We start from the raw sequence: 19,637 nt of genomic DNA, 5'->3' as shown, positions 1-19,637 counted from the left end.
CTAGACCTCGGGCGGCTAGCTCTAACCCGACCTGGATTCCAGCGCAAGGCGTCGCCCAGCGTTCCCCGCCCTCATAGGCCCGCTCCCCGGAGGGAGGAAGACACTTCGCGGCTCTTCGGCCTCGGATCGGTACCGGCCACTCAGTCACACAGCCTCCCCAAGGGCCTCGCTTTGCAAGCTAGTCACCTGCCGACCAGGCTGGGGCAGTCCAGGGTGGCTTTTCCACCCAGGGCTTCCCAAAGCCGTCCCTCCCTCATCTTCCCTTTCCTAATAGGGATGATGGATCACGCGGCTCAGAACGACACTCAAAAACTGGGCAGTTCTGCCAACCCAGCAAAGGCAGGCTGCGCGACTCTGCGAAAGGGGCGGGACTGTGACGGGCAACGTCACAGCCCAATAGTATTTCTTTGCCTCTAAGTGTGAGCCAATGAGGCGTGGGAGGCGGGACTTCCGCTCGCCCGCTGTTGTGGTCCCTCTCGGACTTGCTTGGGTAGGGGCTCAGTGCGGATACTCAGTCATGAAGTCCGGGTAGCGACTTCTCTTGGGTGGCTGTGAGCCTAGGTTCCGGGGCCAGACTTCAGGTAAGAGCCAGTGTGGTTCCGCACTGGTAGGCGGGGGATGTCGGGCCTGGCCGGGAGAACACACCCACCCCGGCCTGGGTGCGGTAGCCCGCGATCGGGATCGTAGGGCTCCTCGGCTACGTGCAGTGACAGCACAGGCCCGTGCAGGAGACCAGTCCTTAGCACCCCATCCTCCGGGCTCCTAGGTCTGAAGTTGTCGGGCGATAGATTTTGCTTCTCACGGTCCCTTCCAGAGGTGCCCGTGGCCTGGAAAGATACTTGGAAGACTTCTCTTGGTCCAGGACTTGCCTCTAAGTCCTCGGCGAAAATATGCTCGGAGCTGTTTTGTCCTTAAAAAGAAGAAGAAGAAATCTCAGAGTTCGCTTCCTTCCTTTCTCACCCACACCCCTTCCGTAAAAGCTGAGCTAGCTGGCTTGGACTTGACCTTGCTAGGGCCACACACCGCCTTTTTTTTTTTTTTTCCATCCAATCTTGGAAGTCCGAACTTTTGCAAGGACGCTTATTGAATTGATCTGTCCCTAAGAGGGAGACAACTTTGGTAGCCACTGCTGCATGTTCTCTGCTTGCTTATGGCCAATTGCCCTATTTTCTTCTTATCTGGCAGTAGTTAATTTCCATAACTCCGTTTTATCCTCAGTTTCAGCACCGTGGGCAGCTGCTATGGACTGATGTCTGCCCCAAACCTGCCTGGGTGATACTGCTTGCTGCCAGTGATGCAGCAGTTCCAGTGGAAACTGCGTTCCTTTCAGCAGTGCCCAGAAAACAGCTGCACTTTCTGATACAGTACAGTAAAGTGGCCGTGCCTACCAAGAGCCAGTAGAGACAGGCAATTTAAAGATTTAGGGAAGAGCTTTTGAGAGTTTAATTGACCACAGGGTCATTATTTATTTATTTGAGACATGGTCCTTACATGTAGCCCAGACTGATATCAAACTTACATTTTTTTAGCCTCAGCTTACCCAGTACTGGAAATACGGGGCCATCAAGCCTTGTTTAAAGACAGTTTTAATGGGTCAAAAAGATAACTCCATTTCTGAGGACTGTGGGAGTTAAATAGGAGTTCAGTGTGGAGGGACACAGGGATTCATTAATAGATTTTTTTCTTCTTTTTGTAATTTATGACGGTAGAGTCAATTTCAGGTACAGTTTGTTTTTTGTTTGTTTAATGTGGGTCAAGAGGAAGATATAAAGTGTATTATTGTAGATTCAGGAAAAAAAATAACTGTTTCCAAAGAGTTTACAATTTGGGAATCAGACTAGACTTAACCCTTCCAGTGTTCGGTGACATCAGTAAATATGGAAAGGGCTAGTGAGATGTTTGGTGAGTAGGAGAGCTTGCTGTGCAATCCTAATGACCTGGATTAGATTTCCAGAACCCACGTCCAGTTGGAAGCAGAGAGCTGACTCCATAAAGCTGCCCTCTGCTCTCCACATGAACCTTGTGGTATGTCTTACCTCCCAAGTCATATACACACACAATAAGTAATAAAAGTTAAAAAAGTGAAAGAAAGGTAAAGTTGTGGCGATTAAATGAACTAAAATATGTCTGTATCACAGTTCAGCTCCACTGAATTGATTATATAGAACTACAGGCTTTGTATAGGGAATGCTAGTTATCTTAGTAGTATGTGTATGTTTTCCTCTGCCTTGCTGGAAGTCAACATGATGTCTTGATGTGCAGTGTTACGTAATGCGTGTAAAGTCCATGGTTAGGGAAATTGCCTATGGGAGGGTTTGGGTCTAACTATCATTTATCCTTATTATTTCTGTGAGGATTTTAGAGGGGCTGAGCTTATTGCTAGCATGCAGCTTGCTTCCTTTGATGTTTCTGCATCTGAGACTAACCGTTTATATCAGCTTTCGGACACTGATTTCAGCAAAGTGAGGGTGGAGTAGGGGTTTGCCTCTTGGGGTAGGTTTATAGAGTTGAGCAAGACACTTTATGTTTTGTAGTTTTTATTAAGACTATGTATTAACTGGCTTGATAAAATAATATGATAACCTATGTCATGTCAGTATTAACTAAAAATAGTTGGCTTTTAAAATAAAACTTATGACTTTGGACATTTTAAAATTAGAAATTAATAATGTATAGCTGAAAGCAAAATGAGTAAGTCGAAGTAGTGATTTCTACTGTTTGACTTGTTATTACTGTATCACGCCATGTGCTGCATACTGTGGTTTCCTGTGACAAAAAAAAGGGAAGGCAGTTAGAAACCATTGTTATGTTTCTCAGAAAAAACAGGATTAATAGACACGTGAGTTCATTTTAATAAAGGATGTTGGTGTGTAATGGCCCTAAAATCATATATTCTGTAGATAATTATTGAACACATAAAACATAGAGCTAAGGTTTTTATGAAGATGTTGCACTGCCAACAATTGATTTGAGATGAATGTATGTGATTGCTATTGTCAAAATTTTTATGTCATAGTATACAAATAACAAAACATAACAGCCAATCTTAGCTGTGGGTCAAATAGGTTTCTAATTATTTTGTATTATCACATTCAATTCTCAAATTCATTAGTATGGTAGATAATAGTACAATTATGACTTAATTTATATTTTTGTATGTATATACACATATATTCACAGTGTATATATTGAGGACAACTTGTGGGAGTTGCTTCTCTTCTATGATGGGGGATCCAGGGATCAAACTCAGGTCTTCATGTTTGGCAGCAAATGGCTTTACCCTCTGAGCCATCTTACTGGCCAGATATATTTTTAACAATAAAAATTAGTATTACAATTATTATTGTTACAATTATTATTATTATTATTACTATTATTATTATTGGGGGAATCTTACTATGTAGACTTGATTGGTTGGCCATTAGACTAGCAACAAACCAGAGTAAGAGACTCTGTCTCAAGGAAATAAAGTGTCGACTTGTACATTAATAAAGGAAACCCTGTATCCGTCTCTGGCCTTTTCAAGTATATACACATGTGTAGTATACATGCATATATTACACATATCATAAGATCTCCCTCCCCCCATAAAGTGCTATTGGGTATTTTGAGTTTTTATTTGCTGTTGGCTTTGGGAAGTTTGCTTATCTCTTTACTCGGAGGATGTGGCTATTTGCATGATTGCTGGTAAATGGAGGAGGTTGGGAGACAACAGTCCCTACCGGGACATGGTCAGAACAAAAGTATAGAGGAAGGAAAGTCCAGAACATTTGCCAAGCCTTGTATTTAAGGAACAGGCTGATGAAGATAAATGGTACAGACCCTGGAGATCCTTAAATGCCGGGTTAAGAATTTTGCACGTGATTTTTAGTTGAGACAGATCCCTCTTTTATGAACGTTAATTTGGGATCCGAGGTCTGGAGGAGTCGAAGCCTGGAGGTGGGAGCTCCATAGAGTGGAGACAAAATGTCCGGATTGTAGGCTTGAGAGAGCTAAAACAGCACTGGCAGTTCACATGGCTGGGGCATGTCAGGTCTGGTGAACATTTACATCAGCGTGCTATTGATGTAAATAAGGGATATTACTATGAACATAGTTTAGTATACTGATCTTCAGGAAGAAACTGAATGTTGGAACTTGAGAAGATGTTCCGTGTGTGTAAAGCTAAAATGGATGCTGTTAGCTCTGTCTTCCATGAACAGAGGAGTGATGATGGTTGAACTGCCATTCCCATTTGGGTCACTGCACTGATTTACCTCCTGAATTCATCAGGACCGAGCACTCTCACGCAGTAAGAATGCACTGATTGTTTTCCCTGTGTTGTATTTTATTTGTGTTCGGGGCTGAGGGTGGGGCAGCAGGAGGGAAAGGAGAGGGAAGGAAAAGTTGTGTAAACATTCAAGGCTCCTCCCATTTCTCAAGAACAGTAAACTGGAGACTAGAGATTCTCACATCAAGAATGTTGAAAGATGTCTTGACTTTTGTTTTTGTTTTCTGAAAGGCAATTAAACACGTAGGTGTTCAGTGTCACTTCCATGTTAAATATTATATCTTTGTTACCTTGAGTTGATTATAGCAAAATCTTTATTCAGAGATGGGCTGAGACTTTGGGGGAAGACAAAGAGGGTGCACAGCTGGAAAGAGTGTACTGTTTCTACCCGAGATGGCACAGAAAGAACTTTAAAGTGTCAGAAGGCTGCCTGGGTAGTGGGCAGAACGAAGATCTGGCAGAATCCTATTGCTTTCCAGTCTCAGGCTTCAGTTTTCCCATTCTGTGACATGATGATGGCAACAGTGTTGATTTGGAGTTGTTTTGAAAGTTAGTTAATGTATGAAAACTGGTAGACAGAGATGTTTGTGCTATCATTATAACCTTAGCTAATGGGACTTGTGGGAAGACAGAAGGAACAATGTCTGAAAGCCCCCTTTAACATCAAAAAGGTCCCAGGACTAGGTAATGGGTGGACCTATAGATTTCTTTAGCAGATTTTCTAGGGCTTCTGTGCAATTGCTTGATTTCCAGTTCTGCAGTGAAGTTTGTCAGTGAATTAAGTTTAGTTTTCTGCTGTCATGTTAGGCCTGAGTCAAACAAAATGTGCTTGTTGGTGAGCATGGCTGAGAGCAGAAGGCTCGTGCGTGCGTGCGTGTGTGTGTGTGTGTGTGTGTGTGTCTGTGTGTGTGTGTGTTATCTCGGCAGATAACATCACTTGAATTCTGCTGCTTGCATTTCTTCTCTTCTTTATTTTCCCCCAGCATTTTTCACTTAACAAACATTTACTCAGTACCTGCTTTGTCCTGTAATGCTCTAGGCACTAAGTAAGCACCACTTAAGGAAGCTTATCTTTTTGTGCAAGAAATGGGTACCTTTTTAATAATGGTAATTAGATGTCTTTGTACTGCGCGTTCAAATCTCACTACATAGATAAGAATGACAATGCGGGGCCCTAGTTGGCTGAGTGAAGGACTTGAAGGAGGGGTCACGTCTTCCTTATGTTTCTCATTCTCTTCCCTCTCTGTACTGTGGCTTACCCTTTGAACAGTGCCAAATGCGATGCATATGTTGAATGTTAAGTTGTCCTGTCTCCAGATTTACTTTTTTAAAATATCCTCTTAGACAAAACACTTAAAGTCAGAAAGCTCTTAATGTACAGCAAATGTAGGTGTGGATTAAATACTTATGATGGGCAGGAAGAGGCTGTGCCACGTCAGGGACCAGGTTTTGAAGGGAATTTGTACCGCAGTAAGAACTATGAACCGTGCATTCACTAGATGAACAAAGAGAGGGGGCTGTGAGTAGTTTTTCTTGCTAATGTGGGAGACCAGTGGAAATAAGGTTATTGGTGCGAAAACATCAACATTGAGAGAATTTGGGTCTTATTGTTCACTACCTCTCAGTTAATTTTCTCATTCTTAAGGCAACTGAAAATTTTCAGCTTAAAGATCAGCTTTTGTCTTACAAAAATGTTGCATTAATATTTTACTTTACCAGCATAGATAAAATAGATAAAATTATAAACTTTTATTGACTATAAAACAATTTATTTATAAAACAATAAATCTTTTGGTTGATAGAATAGGTTGAAGACTAGATTTCTACAAAATCAATATCATGTTTTGATGCTATTTACTAATGACCTCTGTGTATCTTTTAAAAACACAGTAAACTGTAGTTACTATATATAATTGTCAGATCTTTCATACAGAGGAAAATGAGCTGTAGTACTTTATTTAGCTTTAGTACTAGGTCAGTAATTATTTACCCTTTTATGTTTTATGTTCATTCAGTAGTCACTTGCGTCGTTTCCTCGTATGAGATGCTAAACATACAGAATCAGAACATGTCAGTCCCTGATTTGAAGAAGTGTAAAGAAAAAGGATCCTTAGCATGATGGGGTTCTCTTGGTTAGCTTGTGGTGGTGCACGCAAAGGCAGCATGAAAGACTGGTGTAGGCAGAGTTCACCGAGGGAGTAGAGAGCATGGCGACAGCAGAGCCTGCGGTAAGGGAGGACAACTGGTGCGGCGCTCTGTGCTGAATCCTAAGCTAGTTAATTGGGGTTCCAAACATGATCATCCACTTTGTTTTTTCCCCCAGGATATATTAATTATATATAATAGTAAGTTTCATTATGATATTTTCATTCATGTTTATTAAGTGTTTTTAGCATATTCATTTACTATTATTCTCTGGCTCCCCTCCCACTCTTACTTGTTGAGATAGTTTTATATATAATTTTGTCTTCTTACAATGTGATACTAGAAGAAGAAATTAATGCTGTTTCAATGATGATCATAGATCTTTAAGAAATCAGTCTTTTACTGGGCAGTGGTGGCGCATGCCTGTAATCCCAGCACTCTGGGAGGCAGACGAATTTCTGAGTTCGAGACCAGCCTGGTCTACAGAGTGAATTCCAGGACAGCCAGGGCTATACAGAGAAACCCTGTATCGAAAAAACCAAATCCAAAAAACCAAAAAAAAAAAAAAAAAAAAAAGAAAAAAAAAAGAAAAAAAAAGAAAAAAAAAGAAATCAGTCTTTTAACTGCAAAGTCTAAGAAACATTGTTAATATCATGTTTTTATTTATTTATTTGTTTGTTTGTTTGTCTGTTTTAGGGTGCTGATAATCATGAAACATCACATTTGTATAATTAAATAAAGTAGCAAATTTTGGATACTTTTGTTCACTAATATATGAGGACTTCTGGCTGGGTAAAAGAATTTGTTCTAGAAAAATTTCTAAGGAAGTTAGAAATGTGTTAATGTTTTGTTTCTTAAATGTTGTTTAACTTCAGTGTATGATTAAATATCTACTTCAAGTTTGTAGAGGGAGTGAATTCCACTGGGGAAGAATTTTATTGAGCTAATGAGAGATGAATATTTCTGAATGGAGCTCTGAGAGAAAGCAGATACTGAGCCTCAGCTTTTCTTACATAAAACACCTCATTAATGTCGAAGATTATCTGGTTACAGTTCTTGTAATTTCCATGTTTGACCTTTAGAAAGAAAGCGCTATATACTTATGAATTATAAATGCTAATTGATTTTTTTTGAAAAATTGATATTCACCTAGCAAAATTAACCTTTTAAGAATTGCAAAGGTAGATTAGTGGGTTAGAGCACTTGCCCTGGGGGAGGACCTGAGTCCAAATTTGTAGCATTCATGTAAAAAGCTAAGCAAGGCTGTGACTACCAAGTGGAGACTGAGCTTGCAGGCCGGCCATTCTAGTTGAAGAGGCAAACTCTTAGTTCAGTGAGAGAGCATGACCCAAGTTTGTAAGTTATAGGGTGATAGAGGAACACATTGCATATCTTCTGCTGGCCTCCACATATGTGTGCCCATACCAGCACATTAAAATGCATGCGTCATACACATACAACCCCCCTCCCCCTTACACAAGAGATCTAACCATTTAAAACATAGCAATCCTGTGGCAGTTTTGTATATTTTCAGTGTTGTATATCACCACTTTTGTTTAGTTTTGAAACATTTTTACCACTTCAAAATAAAAATCCTAAGCCATTAGCAGTTACTTCTTATTTCCTAATATCCTTAGTCATACCAACTACTAATGACTCTTTTTCTACGTATTTACTTACTCTGGGTAATTTATATGGAATCAAATGTTATATGATTGATTATGCCTGGCTTCCTTTACTTAGTGACTTTGTAATAATGTGTAAGCACTTTTTACTGCTGTATACTTTACAAACAAAACCAATTTATTTAGTCATCGGTGAATATTTGGGTTGTTTCAATCTCTTTTTTTGTTGTTGTTGTTGGTTTTTTGAGACAGGGTTTCTCTGTGTAGCCCTGGCTGTCCTGGAACTCACTCTGTAGTCCAGGCTGGCCTCGAACTCAGAAATCCACCTGTCTCTGCCTCCCAAGTGCTGGGATTAAAGGTGTGTGTCTTTAAACCACCGTCCGGCTCATATTTACTTTTTGTTTGTTCATTTTTCTGATTTTTTTAACCTTTGATATGTGTATGTCTGTGGTTTATGCCTGCACATGTGTGTGCATATATGTGTAAGAATGAGTGTGTATGATGCTGGGTCCCTTTCTTCGTTTCTTTCTACATCAACTTTTGAGACAGTCTGTCACTAACATGTGGCTTGCTGGGTCAGCCAGCCGAGTTAGACAGTGAATGTCACGTCCTCCTGTGTCTGTCTCCTCGGCCCTGGGGGAGGGATAGCTGTGCTTCGTGGCCAACTTTCCAAGTGTCGGTGTCTGAACTTAGACCCTCATATTTGTGTGACAAGCACTTTATCTATTGGTCCTTCTCTAGCTTCCTATTTTCTATCTATCTATCTATCTATCTATCTATCTATCTATCTATCTATCTATCTATCTGTCTGTCTGTCTACTCTTAGGAATATGAAGTGGTAGCTACTTGGTTTTTGTTTGTTTTGTTTTGTTTTTTTGTAACAGACTCATCAGCCTGGACCTAGTTGTGTGGACCATGTTGGTCTTGAACTGATAGAGACATGTCAGCTACCCAAGGGCTGGAATTAAAGGGCTGTGCTGCTGTCCCTGCTCTTCTCCTGTTTTGATTTGTGTTGCTCTGACATGAATGAACTTGAATATCTTTTCATATACTTGCTTGCCATTTGCATATTTTTGTGAAGTATTATCTATTTAAGTTCTTTGCCTTTTACAATTTATATTTTGGAATTTTTTAAAAAGTGGTTTATAGGGCTAGGCAGTGGTGGCACACATCTGTCATTCTAGCACATTGGAGTCAGAGGCAGGTGGATTTCTGAGTTCAAGACCAGCTTGGTCTACAGAGTGAGGTCCAGGACAGCCAGGGCTACACAGAAGCCCTGTCTCAAAAAACCAAACCAAACCAAACCAAACCAAATCAAACCAAAAGCTCACATAAACAAACAAACAACTCAAAAAGATTTATTTTGTTTTTATTTCTGTGTGTCTGTGTGTACATGTGTGCATGTGTGGGGCCCTTGCAGGCTGGAAGAGGATGTTGGATCCTTTTGCGCTGGATTACAGGTTGTGCTGAGCAATCTGAGGTGGATGCTCTAACCCTGGAACTGAACTCTATTCTTCTGAAAGAGCAACAAATAGGCTTTATGATTGAGCTATCTGTCTCCTTTCTGTACTTGGATATGAGATCTTTATTAGATATATGATGCACAATTTTTTTTTGTCTATTTGTGTGGAGCCTCTATCTTAATAATGTTCTTTGACTCATAAGAGTTTTCAATTTTGAGGAAACCCAATCTGTATCTTTTTACTCATGCTTTTGGTGCTGTTTCTAAAAAGTCATTGCTGACATGGAAACAACTTCTTCTTCTTCTTCTTCTTCTTCTTCTTCTTCTTCTTCTTCTTCTTCTTCTTCTTCTTCTTCTTCTTCTTCTTCTTCTTCTCCTTCTTCTTCTTCTTCTTCTTCTTCTTCTCTCTCTCTCTCTCTCTCTCTCTCTCTCTCTCTCTCTCTCTCTCTCTCTCTCTCTCTCTCTCTCTCTCTCCGTCTCCCTCTCTCCCTCTTGCCCTCTTTCTATAGTCAGCATATAGTCCTAGTTGGTCTGGAGCTTGCTGTGTAGACCAGACTGGCCTAACTCAGAGAGTTCACCTGCCTCAGCCTCCCAACTTCTGAGACTATAGGTGTCCCATGGTACCTGGCCTTTTTTTCCCTTTTGAATTCAGACTTAAATCTGCAGCATAAGCTATATGAATTTGGGATGTTAGCTGTGCACTGCCATATCTGCTCTGAACCCGTATTTTCTTACAGGAGTTTTCTTTATGTTCTGGTCATTGATCCACTTTTCTGTTGTTGTTTGGGTGTGGTGTCAGTTTAGGTCAGCGGTTCACTGCCTTGTATGTGGAGATCCTTTTGTGCCAGTACTTCTGGCTGAAGATGGTATTCTCTGGGCTCTGCATCTTTTAAGCAGGTTGTTCACCTCTGTGTAGGTCCACGGGCATACATGCAGATGCCAGGCTCTGCTGCTTTACTCTGTACCTGTTTACAGAAGCACCATTCATTTGTGATGATTGTAGCTTTGTAGAAAGGAAATCTTGAAATCCAGAAACCAGTGGGGTTAGAAAAAAGATACCATCCTAAGGCACACTTCACTAACCTACTTCTTGCCAGGCTCCTCCTCCTCCAATTGTCATCACCTTCCAATATGGCAGCACCAGCTGTGACCAACCTTTCTCAAGGCAGAGTACTACTTGTCATGCTGTCACAGTGAGCTGCCAAGCTAGCTGCCAGAGTACCATACCTTCTACACACGAGCCTACAAGTGACATTTTTACTCCAATTCGCATTGTGTCCCTGGCTCCCCCACAGCCACATGTCCATCTCATAGTACAGACTGCACTTGGTCATCTCCAGGAGTCTCTGTATTGTTCTGTAGTCTGACTCATACTCTGAGCCTCAAGCCAGACTGTTAGTTGTGAACCCCACGGTAGTACAACAGAGTGACTATGGGGGCAGTTACTGTGGCTCAGCACCCCATTTAAACGAGAGGGTAGCGAGGATGGCGGCATGGAGAGGTGGCCTGAAGCTCAGCTGAAAACAGCAGAGCAAAGGTTGAGTCCTGTAGCTCCATGTCTGGCTTCTGGACACGGCATGAGCCTTCAAGGGCCTGGGCAGCTCTGCCTCGCAGCTTTGCTGGCTACGGGCCCTGTGGCCTCTTTTGCTGAGCCAGCTCTGCTTGCAGCCTGCCTTGGTAGACATTCCTTCTTCCTGGGATCTCCCACTTTACAGGATTTCCACTGTGTCCTCCACGTCACTCTCACGGCCTCATACATTGTCCTCTTGGTGTTTGTCTTCAGGGACATTGACTCTGTTAGGCATGCCTGGCTTTTGAGGTTTTCTTTAAAATCTGAGTGGATGCTTTTATGATCCAATGACTATTGCATTCTGCATTGCTGTTAGCCTGCAACACATGGGTGATTCCAGTGTCTGGCACCTTAGGCAGTAGCTTGGCCTCCTTGGACTATGAGTTACCACTGATTGCCTGGGTGCTGAACCTAGGAAGCAGTTTCCTAGGCGGCCTTAGGCAAGCCGGCATCCTGAAATCCCTTCCTCAAGCAAAGGCTTTCAAATGCATCCCTTCTCCATGACGATCCTGTGACGGATGGCAGTATGGCCGAGCCTGAGTTGCCTTCATGTCACGCTATTGTTCTGTTATGGTCAGCTCCTTGATGCTCGGCATCACACTTTCTTGACTTCCATGTTACAGGCACTTCTTTTCTTGTCAAATCACAGGTTTTTCAATTCACTCTATTTTACCCCTTGTTTCTAATGTTCACTCGCAACTTAGTAAGCCGAGAGTAATAGCACTCTGCCTAAATGCTGGGCTATATTGAAATTTCCTATGCCAGGTCAATTCTTTAAATTAAGCCATGAACACAGTCTCACCCAAGGCTTGGGCAAAATGCAGATGACTTCTTTCAGAATTCTTTCAGAATTTTACACACACATCTACTTTCCAATAGAATTGTCTTTCCTACATGGAAAACAGTTTTTATTGTGTGCATTTGTATTGGCATTCTGGATACCAATAAGAAGCCATGTGCTGGTTGTGTTAGCATTTGCATCCCTTAGTTGTGATAGCAGTGAGTAAAAGCAGCAGACAGATGGGTGTGAGGACAGGCGACATCCTCCACGGTTACAGCTGTCGTGCAGGCCTTGGTTGTCAGGGCCCTTAGCTCTCTACAAGGCCCTTAGGTCTTTGTAGGCCTAGAAAGTGAGGATTCCTTATTTCATAAATACTGCCTATTCCAAAACGTGTTCTGCAGCAATTCCCAGATGATTTCTGCACGTCAGTATTTCCTTGCCTATACGGAAACTCTGGTTCTGTCAGCTTTCCTGACACGTTTGGATTAGCCCTGTCTGGACCACCTACTGAAATTACCTGTTGCCTAATTTTCTTCCACCAATCTCAACTGAGGACTGGACCCCAGCTTTGGAGAAGGATCTCTCTTTATGTTTATTCTTTTGGGACTCTCAGTCTTAATCTTTTATAGTTTATTTATTTACTTAGTTTTTTGAGAAAGGGTCTTGCAGGTATCTCTGGCTGGCCTGGAACTTCCTGTGTAGACCAGGCTGGCCTTGAACTCACAGAGATCTTTCTGCCTCTGCCTCCCAGGTGCTTGGATTAAAGGCCATTTCAGGCTATCTTTTTCATAAAATGTGAAGAACAGACTTGTGACTTGTGATTGAACAAACTTGCGACATTGCATGTGTACTTTGGTGAGCACTAACATTACATAACTGTGAAACAACTACAATGTAAGTTTGACAAACATGTCCATTCTCAGCAGCTTCCTCAGCTTCTCTCCTACCTTTGTACGTATGTATCTTTACACTTACCATCATGCCATAACTTAGTGTGTTATATGGTTTCTGTATCCTGATGCAACTCACTGCTGGAACAAAATTGGTACTTGGAGTAGTTCCTGAAGACCTAAAAAAATTGAGTGGTTTATGTGTTTGTTTTTATTTTTTGTTTTTTGATTTGGTTTACTTTTGTGTCTGAGTGCTGAACTGTTTGCCAGTTGGGATTGGGATGCTGGGATCCTAAACTGCATGATCAACAACTGCTTTTAACTGCTGAGCCATCTCTTCAGCCCCCATAGCAGTCAATGTATGTTGACTTAAAATAAAGTCTTAAGTTTATTTTTAATATATGCACAAGAGATTTTTCACTTAAAATATTTTTTGAGACAATCCCTTACTATGTTGCCTATGTTGGTCTTGAATTCCATTGAGTAGCTGGGACTACTGTTCAAAAACACCACCCCTGCCTGCAATGGAAACATGAAAAAGCAGGTTTTTATTTGTTTTTGGTGGTGCTGGGGATTCAGTGTCTCTTTGAGGCAGGTAGGCAGGTGCTTTCCTACTGAGTCTTGAATAAGACAGTTTTAAGGTAAGTGTCTTAAAACTTTGCAAAAAGCAGTTAACAGATAGTAGCATATGGAGGGTTCATTAAGTCAGTGTAAAGGGAAGTGGCGTGCGCACTGGTTTTTGTAAATGTTAAGTGCCTAATTTTTGTCAGGCACTGTTTACACATCTGTCAAATAGATACCGATATCCTTGAGAAGTACATATTCTTCTGTGTAATATGTAATTCTTCTGTGTAATGTGTAAACTGAACTCTTACCAGGACGAGACTGGCACCCGAAAACAAGGTCAAGAACCAGGCTGGGGGGGGGGCACTGTAAAGCAGCAGGCTTTAGGGCTAGGCAGGGGCCAGCCACTTAGAGTTTGGTCTCAGCACCCACATCCTGTGGCTGGTGCCTCCCTGTAACTCTAGCTGCATGGGAATCTGATGCCTTTGGCCTCTGTGGGCACCTGCACCCATGTGCACCTTTCCCCACATACACGCAATTAAAGTTCATTTTAAAGAAGAACCAGGTTGTAACAATGACAATGATGTAACTTGATCTGGAGTGTGACAGCCTGCTGCCATTAACACAGTCTGAAAGAGTTCCTGTTTCTGTGCCCAGACTCGCTGGACAGCATTGCCACCATAGTGGTCCCATCTACGGACTGCACAGACAGGACAGAATGAGGGGTGAAGGTGGGGGCCGAGTGAGCCAATTCCTCTGGGTTTCAGCCAGTTGATATTAGTGCTTACAGGGAAGTCCCCTTAAACAGGGAAGCCGAGTGAGAGTAAGTCCACTAAGTTTCTCCTGTGTTCTGTTTAAAGATTGCATAGAGGATTAGAGGGAAAAAAACCTTCACGTCAGATCCTTAATACAGAACTTAGCATAAAATCAAGTTTTCTTTTAATATTATAGTGGTAGCATTGACATTTATGTGAAATGTCATAAAAATATAACATTCTGAATTAATTCTGAGTTAGGAGATGGCTACTTTGAAGTACACTGGGCATATTTTGATAACTCAGAAAACCAGAATTTTCTACTATGTTTCTCTAGTGCTCAAGATTTCAATGTCCATGAAAAAGTTTCATTGTCAATTGTTCCTTTCTCGTTTTCTCTGTGCCTCATTGCTGGGGCTGACAACCTGCGATACAGCTGACAATAGTGGCATTGAGAGAACGATGAAGTCTGGTTTTGTTAGCATCTCTGCCCCTGCATTTTCGTCGTGTCTAGTTTGACCTATGCACTGTCTTTTGAGTTGTAAGAAGGTTATGAGCAATCACATGGAGCACACTTTAAAATCCGGATCAAGAAAGTGTTTTCCAAATATGTGTTGGACTCATAACTTATATTATTTAATATAAAAATTTTTACAAAGTGTCCAAAGCCTAAACATAAGAAGTAATATAAGAAAGAAGTCAGGGAAAGGTTTGCATGACTGCACTTCTCACATAGGACACTAAGAAAATAAAATGTAGGTGAGTTGGAATCCATGAAAATTAGAAGTGCTTGTGCATTAAATGGGTTTTCCTCTTCTTCTTCTTCTTCCTCTTCCTCTTCTCCTTCTCCTTCCTTTTTTTGGGGGGGGGATTTGTTTTTTTTTTTTTAAGATTTATTTCTTTATTATATGTAAGTACACTGTAGTTGTCCTCAGATACACCAGAAGAGGGCGTCAGATCTCATTACGGATGGTTGTGAGCCACCATGTGGTTGCTGGGATTTGAACTCAGGACCTTTGGAAGAGCAGTCGGTGCTCTTACCCGCTGAGCCACCTCTCCAGCCCTGGATTTGGTTTTTTGAGACAGGGTTTCTCTGTGTAGCCCTGGCTGTCCTAGAACTCACTCTGTAGACCAGGCTGGCCTTGCACTCAGAAATCAGCCTGCCTCTGCCTCCCAAGTGCTGGGATTACGGATGTGTACCACCACGCCCGGCTGGCTGGCTTTTCTACTTGTTATATAGTGAAAACATAGTGCATCAGATGGGAGGAAACAGTTTCAGTCATGTACAAGGCAAGGTTTGATATTCAGTGTGTCAACACCCTTGTAGCTTAACAACAACAAAACAGTTTGATTAAAAGTGAGATGAGTGGATGTTTTTCCAGAGAAGATGTGCAGATAGATACAAAGTACAAGAAGTGTTGTCCACTATTGATCATCAATAGAGAATGCAAATCAGAGCCCAAGTTCTATGCTCTTTGTGGTGGCCATGTCAAAAGTAGCAAGTAACAGGTATTGATAATAATGGGGACCCAATACTGGTGGGGCTCATGTGTTTCAGTGTGTATGAAAAATGGTTCAATACTCAAAAAAATCAGAGGTAACTTGTGATCCTGAAGTTCTACTTCTGGCATGTACCCAGTGGATTTCAGAGTAAAGAGACTGAACGCATAAAGAGAACAGTCTGACCTCAGCACATGGTTGCATTATTAGCACGCACAGCAAAGGGCAGCCTCCTCCCATGCGACTCTGTGGTCTTTCCTTTCTGGAATTGTTTGCTTCAGGAAGGACAGACTATCATGGGAGACCTGTTGTCTCAGCAAACATTCTGTCTGGACTGACCAGTAACTGTTGAACAAAGCCAGCTGTAATCTTCATAGGAATTCTGTTTTTACAACCAAGGCAAGCTATCATACCCCACCCCCCAAAAAATGAAAGATGGAACACAGTAAATGGTTTGTAACAAGTCAAGAAGTGGAAGCAATTTAATATTTACTGATGGATGAGTAAGTAAATACTTGTAGCGTGAATAAGCCGTGGGACACTCTTCAGCCAGACAGGAAGCAGATTTTACATGTTACCCAAGTTGTCAAATCTAAGACAAAAAGTAGAATAAAGTGTTGCTAAGGGCAGTTAGGATTATAAGGTTCTAGATAACAGTGGGGATTAAGTGCTTGTCAGTAAAAATAAAGTTTTTGAACTCTGTCTAAAATGGTAAGTTTTACATATCGCATACCCCATCAAAATGAGACTTGATGGCCTTCTGGGAGACCTCTGTGTCACCCACAGCCAGTTTACTAAAGACATTCTTTCACTGAAACTTTTCTTGGGTGATTTTTGGTTTTGTCAAGTAGACAGTTAAAGCAAACCCTCATAGTTACACCGTCCTTGACGCCTCTGAACTGTCTTTTTTTGTTGTTGTTTGTTTTTGGTGACAAGGTTTCTCTGTGTAGCCCTGGCTGTCCTGGAACTCATTCTGTAGACCAGGCTGGCCTCGAACTCAGAAATCCACCTGCCTCTGCCTCCCAAGTGCTGGGATTAAAGGCATGCGCCGCCACCGCCACCACCGCCACCGCCACCGCCACCACCACCTGGCTCTGAACTGTCTTTTTATTGTTGGTTTGCTGAAACTGTGTTGTAGTCAGTGCTTTTAAATATTTTATTCTCTTTATTTAAAATTAAGATTGTTTTTGAGACAGCATCTAGAGATATATGTATACATATCATCCTTGATATCTCCCTGGCTGGTCTTGAACTTGTAGCAATCTTCCTGCCTTTGCCTCCCCAGTGCTGGATTATAGTCACGAGCATTATGTTTGGATGATTTCTTTATTTTTAACAGCCTGTCTCTTTCCTTGTTCTGTCACCTGTGCTGCATTTGTTTTGTTTTCTATTAAATTTTATAGAAATCATGACTTTTAAGCAAGACCCGTTATCACACATCTGTCCATCTATCCATCTATCCGTCTGTCTATCTATCTATCTATCTATCTATCTATCTATCTATCAGTCAATCAATCAATCACATTTTATCTAATTTTCATAAGTTTTTGAAGTTAGAAAGAAGAAAACCATTGTAGATTAGAATCAAGATATTTTGCAAGGATATTTCTTAGGTAAGATATCTGTAAACTGGACAGAAAATACAATGAGAATTGGAAAACTGTATTATACCAGGAAGCTGATTTCAGATAAAATCACTATTAAAGTTTATTAGAATGTTTTCAAAGAAGGGCGAAGGTTAGTTTGTGATTACCGCTGGTACTGGGGCTCAAAAGATGGCTCAGTGTTTCAGAGCACTGCCTGATCTTCCAGAGCGGTTTTGTCCCTATGCCTGTTTATGTGCTGAATTATAGTTACAGATTTGCATATGTTGAGTGAACCGTTATGGCATATGCCATTTTAACGTGTTCTTGAATTTGATTTGTTAGATTTTTCCTTGTCTGATGTATGCGTTATGTATGTGAGTGTGCTGTTTGTGAGAGTTTACGTGTGGAGTCTGGAGACTAACATCTATGTCTTCTTCTGTTGTTTGCTGCCTTACTTATTTGCAGCAGGTGTTCACCGATTGGCTAGACAGGCTGGCAAGTGAGCCCCAGGATCTGCATGTCTCCCCCTTCCTCACTGTTGGAATTTCAGATGTGTGCTGCCACATGGGCATAATGTGGGTGGCATTCTCCACTCTGTAGGAGTGTACAAACTGGAAGCACAGTATACCAGTGTGACCATATATGGTTATAGAGAACTTTTCCATGATCCAGATGGTGAGGCTTTCATCCTCAGCACAGACTAGACTTGAGTTAGAATTAGCGAAATTGATGTGGAAATCTTAGTATTTGAAAGGAACAGTTTCCCTAAACAGCCCTTTGATTAGGCTCCAGGTTTCCTTGAAGATCATGATCAGTTTTAAGAAATATATAGCACAGGCGAGCAAACACTTTTTTTTTAATGTCAAGTTATTTTTCTTCTTCCTTCCTGTAAGACTGGGGTAGGGACTGTGGGTGTAAGGTGGGTGTTGAGGGGTGGGGCCTCACTGTGTTGTATGTAGTTCAGGCTGGTCTCCAATTCTTAGCTTACATGATCCTTTCACATGAGCTTTCTAAGAAGCTGGGGCTTCAGGCTTGCATCATTATACCTTGCTTATAAAAGGTTTTTATGGCAACGTAGAGTCATTTCACATAAATGCTTTTCTCCAGTGAAGAATTGTATTTACCTGAATGTTGCTTAGTAACACGACTGACAGTTTGCTTTTGTCTTTACACAGTAGGTTAAGTGCTAGAAGGGAGCCATCAAAGAATTTTAGCCTGTTAATGGTTCTTTTTAGAAGACTTCCTGGTTAAACAAAGCTAATTGAAAGTGAAATGTAAAAACTTCTGTGCTTTTTTAAGGAAGTGGTAATCATGAAAGTCTTAGTGTTACTATGATGAAACACCATGACCCCCCCAAAAAAAAACTTGGCAAGGAAAGGTTTTTTTTTTTGTTTTGTTTTGTTTTGCTTATACTTAAACATCACTATTCATCATTAGAAGAAGTCATGACAGGAACTCTAACAGGGTAGGATCCTGGAGTCAGGAACTGCTGCAGAAGTTAGGAGTTCCTCCTGGCCTGCTTTCTTATGGACCCCAGGACCACCAGCCCAGGGATGGCCTCACCCATGAAGTGCTGAGCCCTCTCACATCAATCACTAATTTTAAAAAAAATGCCGACAGGCTTGGGCCAACCCAGTCTCATGATCTTAGGGAGGCATTATCTCAACTGAGGTTCACTCCTCTTAGATGATATTAGCTTGTGTCAAATTGCTAAAACTAGGAAGCACAATGAACCTTCTTTATCAAAAGCTAAGTATATTTATTTACACATACATACACAAAGTTTACATTTGCATCAGATTCATAGTTTTTCTCCAAATTCTTTTTTTTTCCAATGAAACAACCTCACAGCATTTATTGTTACGTGATAATAACATAAGGGTCATCAAAATAAGGTGAAGGTGATTACTGTTTCAGAGCTACCCTCCCCTTATTGCCTTCTTAGCTCATTGGTCATTTCTACTTGGAAACACTATCTCTGTTCAACTTGGGTCCATCCAGTTGTCTTCCTGACTCTGTTTTAGGATCCTCTTCTGCATTATTTCATTTGAGGTTCATGTGCTCATCAGTGGTAATGATCTGTTGGCTTGCTCACTTGTTCACACAGCCATATCTGTGGCTGAGACATGGTTTGCAAATGTCTGAAGATGAGGCTGATAGGCTGTACCCTCACCTTCTGGACCCTTGGTTCTGGGCATTGCCTGCCATGGTGGAACTCAGGCCTAGGGGTATGCATGCTGCCTCAGAAAGCAACTTCTGGAAATCCAAGTTCTTTTTTAGAAGGTAGAATGTATTTTAATGTTTGAATAACACACCTTAAAAAATAATTTCAGAAAAGTTATATTTTTACATAGTTATTGTATCAAATTCATAGTTTAAAGCTTACTTCAATATGCAGTGAAGTGATTTTAATATACTTATAAAATTGTGAAACTAACACCAAAATGTAGTTTAGAACATATCTCTACCCTTTCCTTGTTCCTGTGAGC

General features: G+C 41.3%; 1 protein-coding gene across 2 annotated transcripts in view; it reads left to right on the top strand.

Annotated features, from left to right (window-relative positions):
• The first annotated feature begins 441 nt into the window (after positions 1–441).
• The window catches only part of Rnf13 (ring finger protein 13), a 94,743-nt gene continuing 75,547 nt past the window's right edge, over positions 442–19,637 (top strand). Inside the window, exons 1-2 of one of the 2 annotated variants that reach the window (XM_052180481.1) lie at positions 442–581; positions 12,605–12,708. In XM_052180481.1, coding sequence (XP_052036441.1) covers positions 12,697–12,708 — 12 coding nt within the window. In that variant the 5' untranslated portion in view covers positions 442–581; positions 12,605–12,696. The remainder of the gene's footprint in view (positions 582–12,604; positions 12,709–19,637) is intronic. The other variant, XM_052180482.1, reaches the window with a different exon arrangement.

Source organism: Apodemus sylvaticus, chromosome 4 (assembly GCF_947179515.1).
Source record: "Apodemus sylvaticus chromosome 4, mApoSyl1.1, whole genome shotgun sequence".
NCBI lineage: Eukaryota > Metazoa > Chordata > Mammalia > Rodentia > Muridae > Apodemus > Apodemus sylvaticus.
This window is presented reverse-complemented; position numbering and strand designations above follow the sequence as displayed.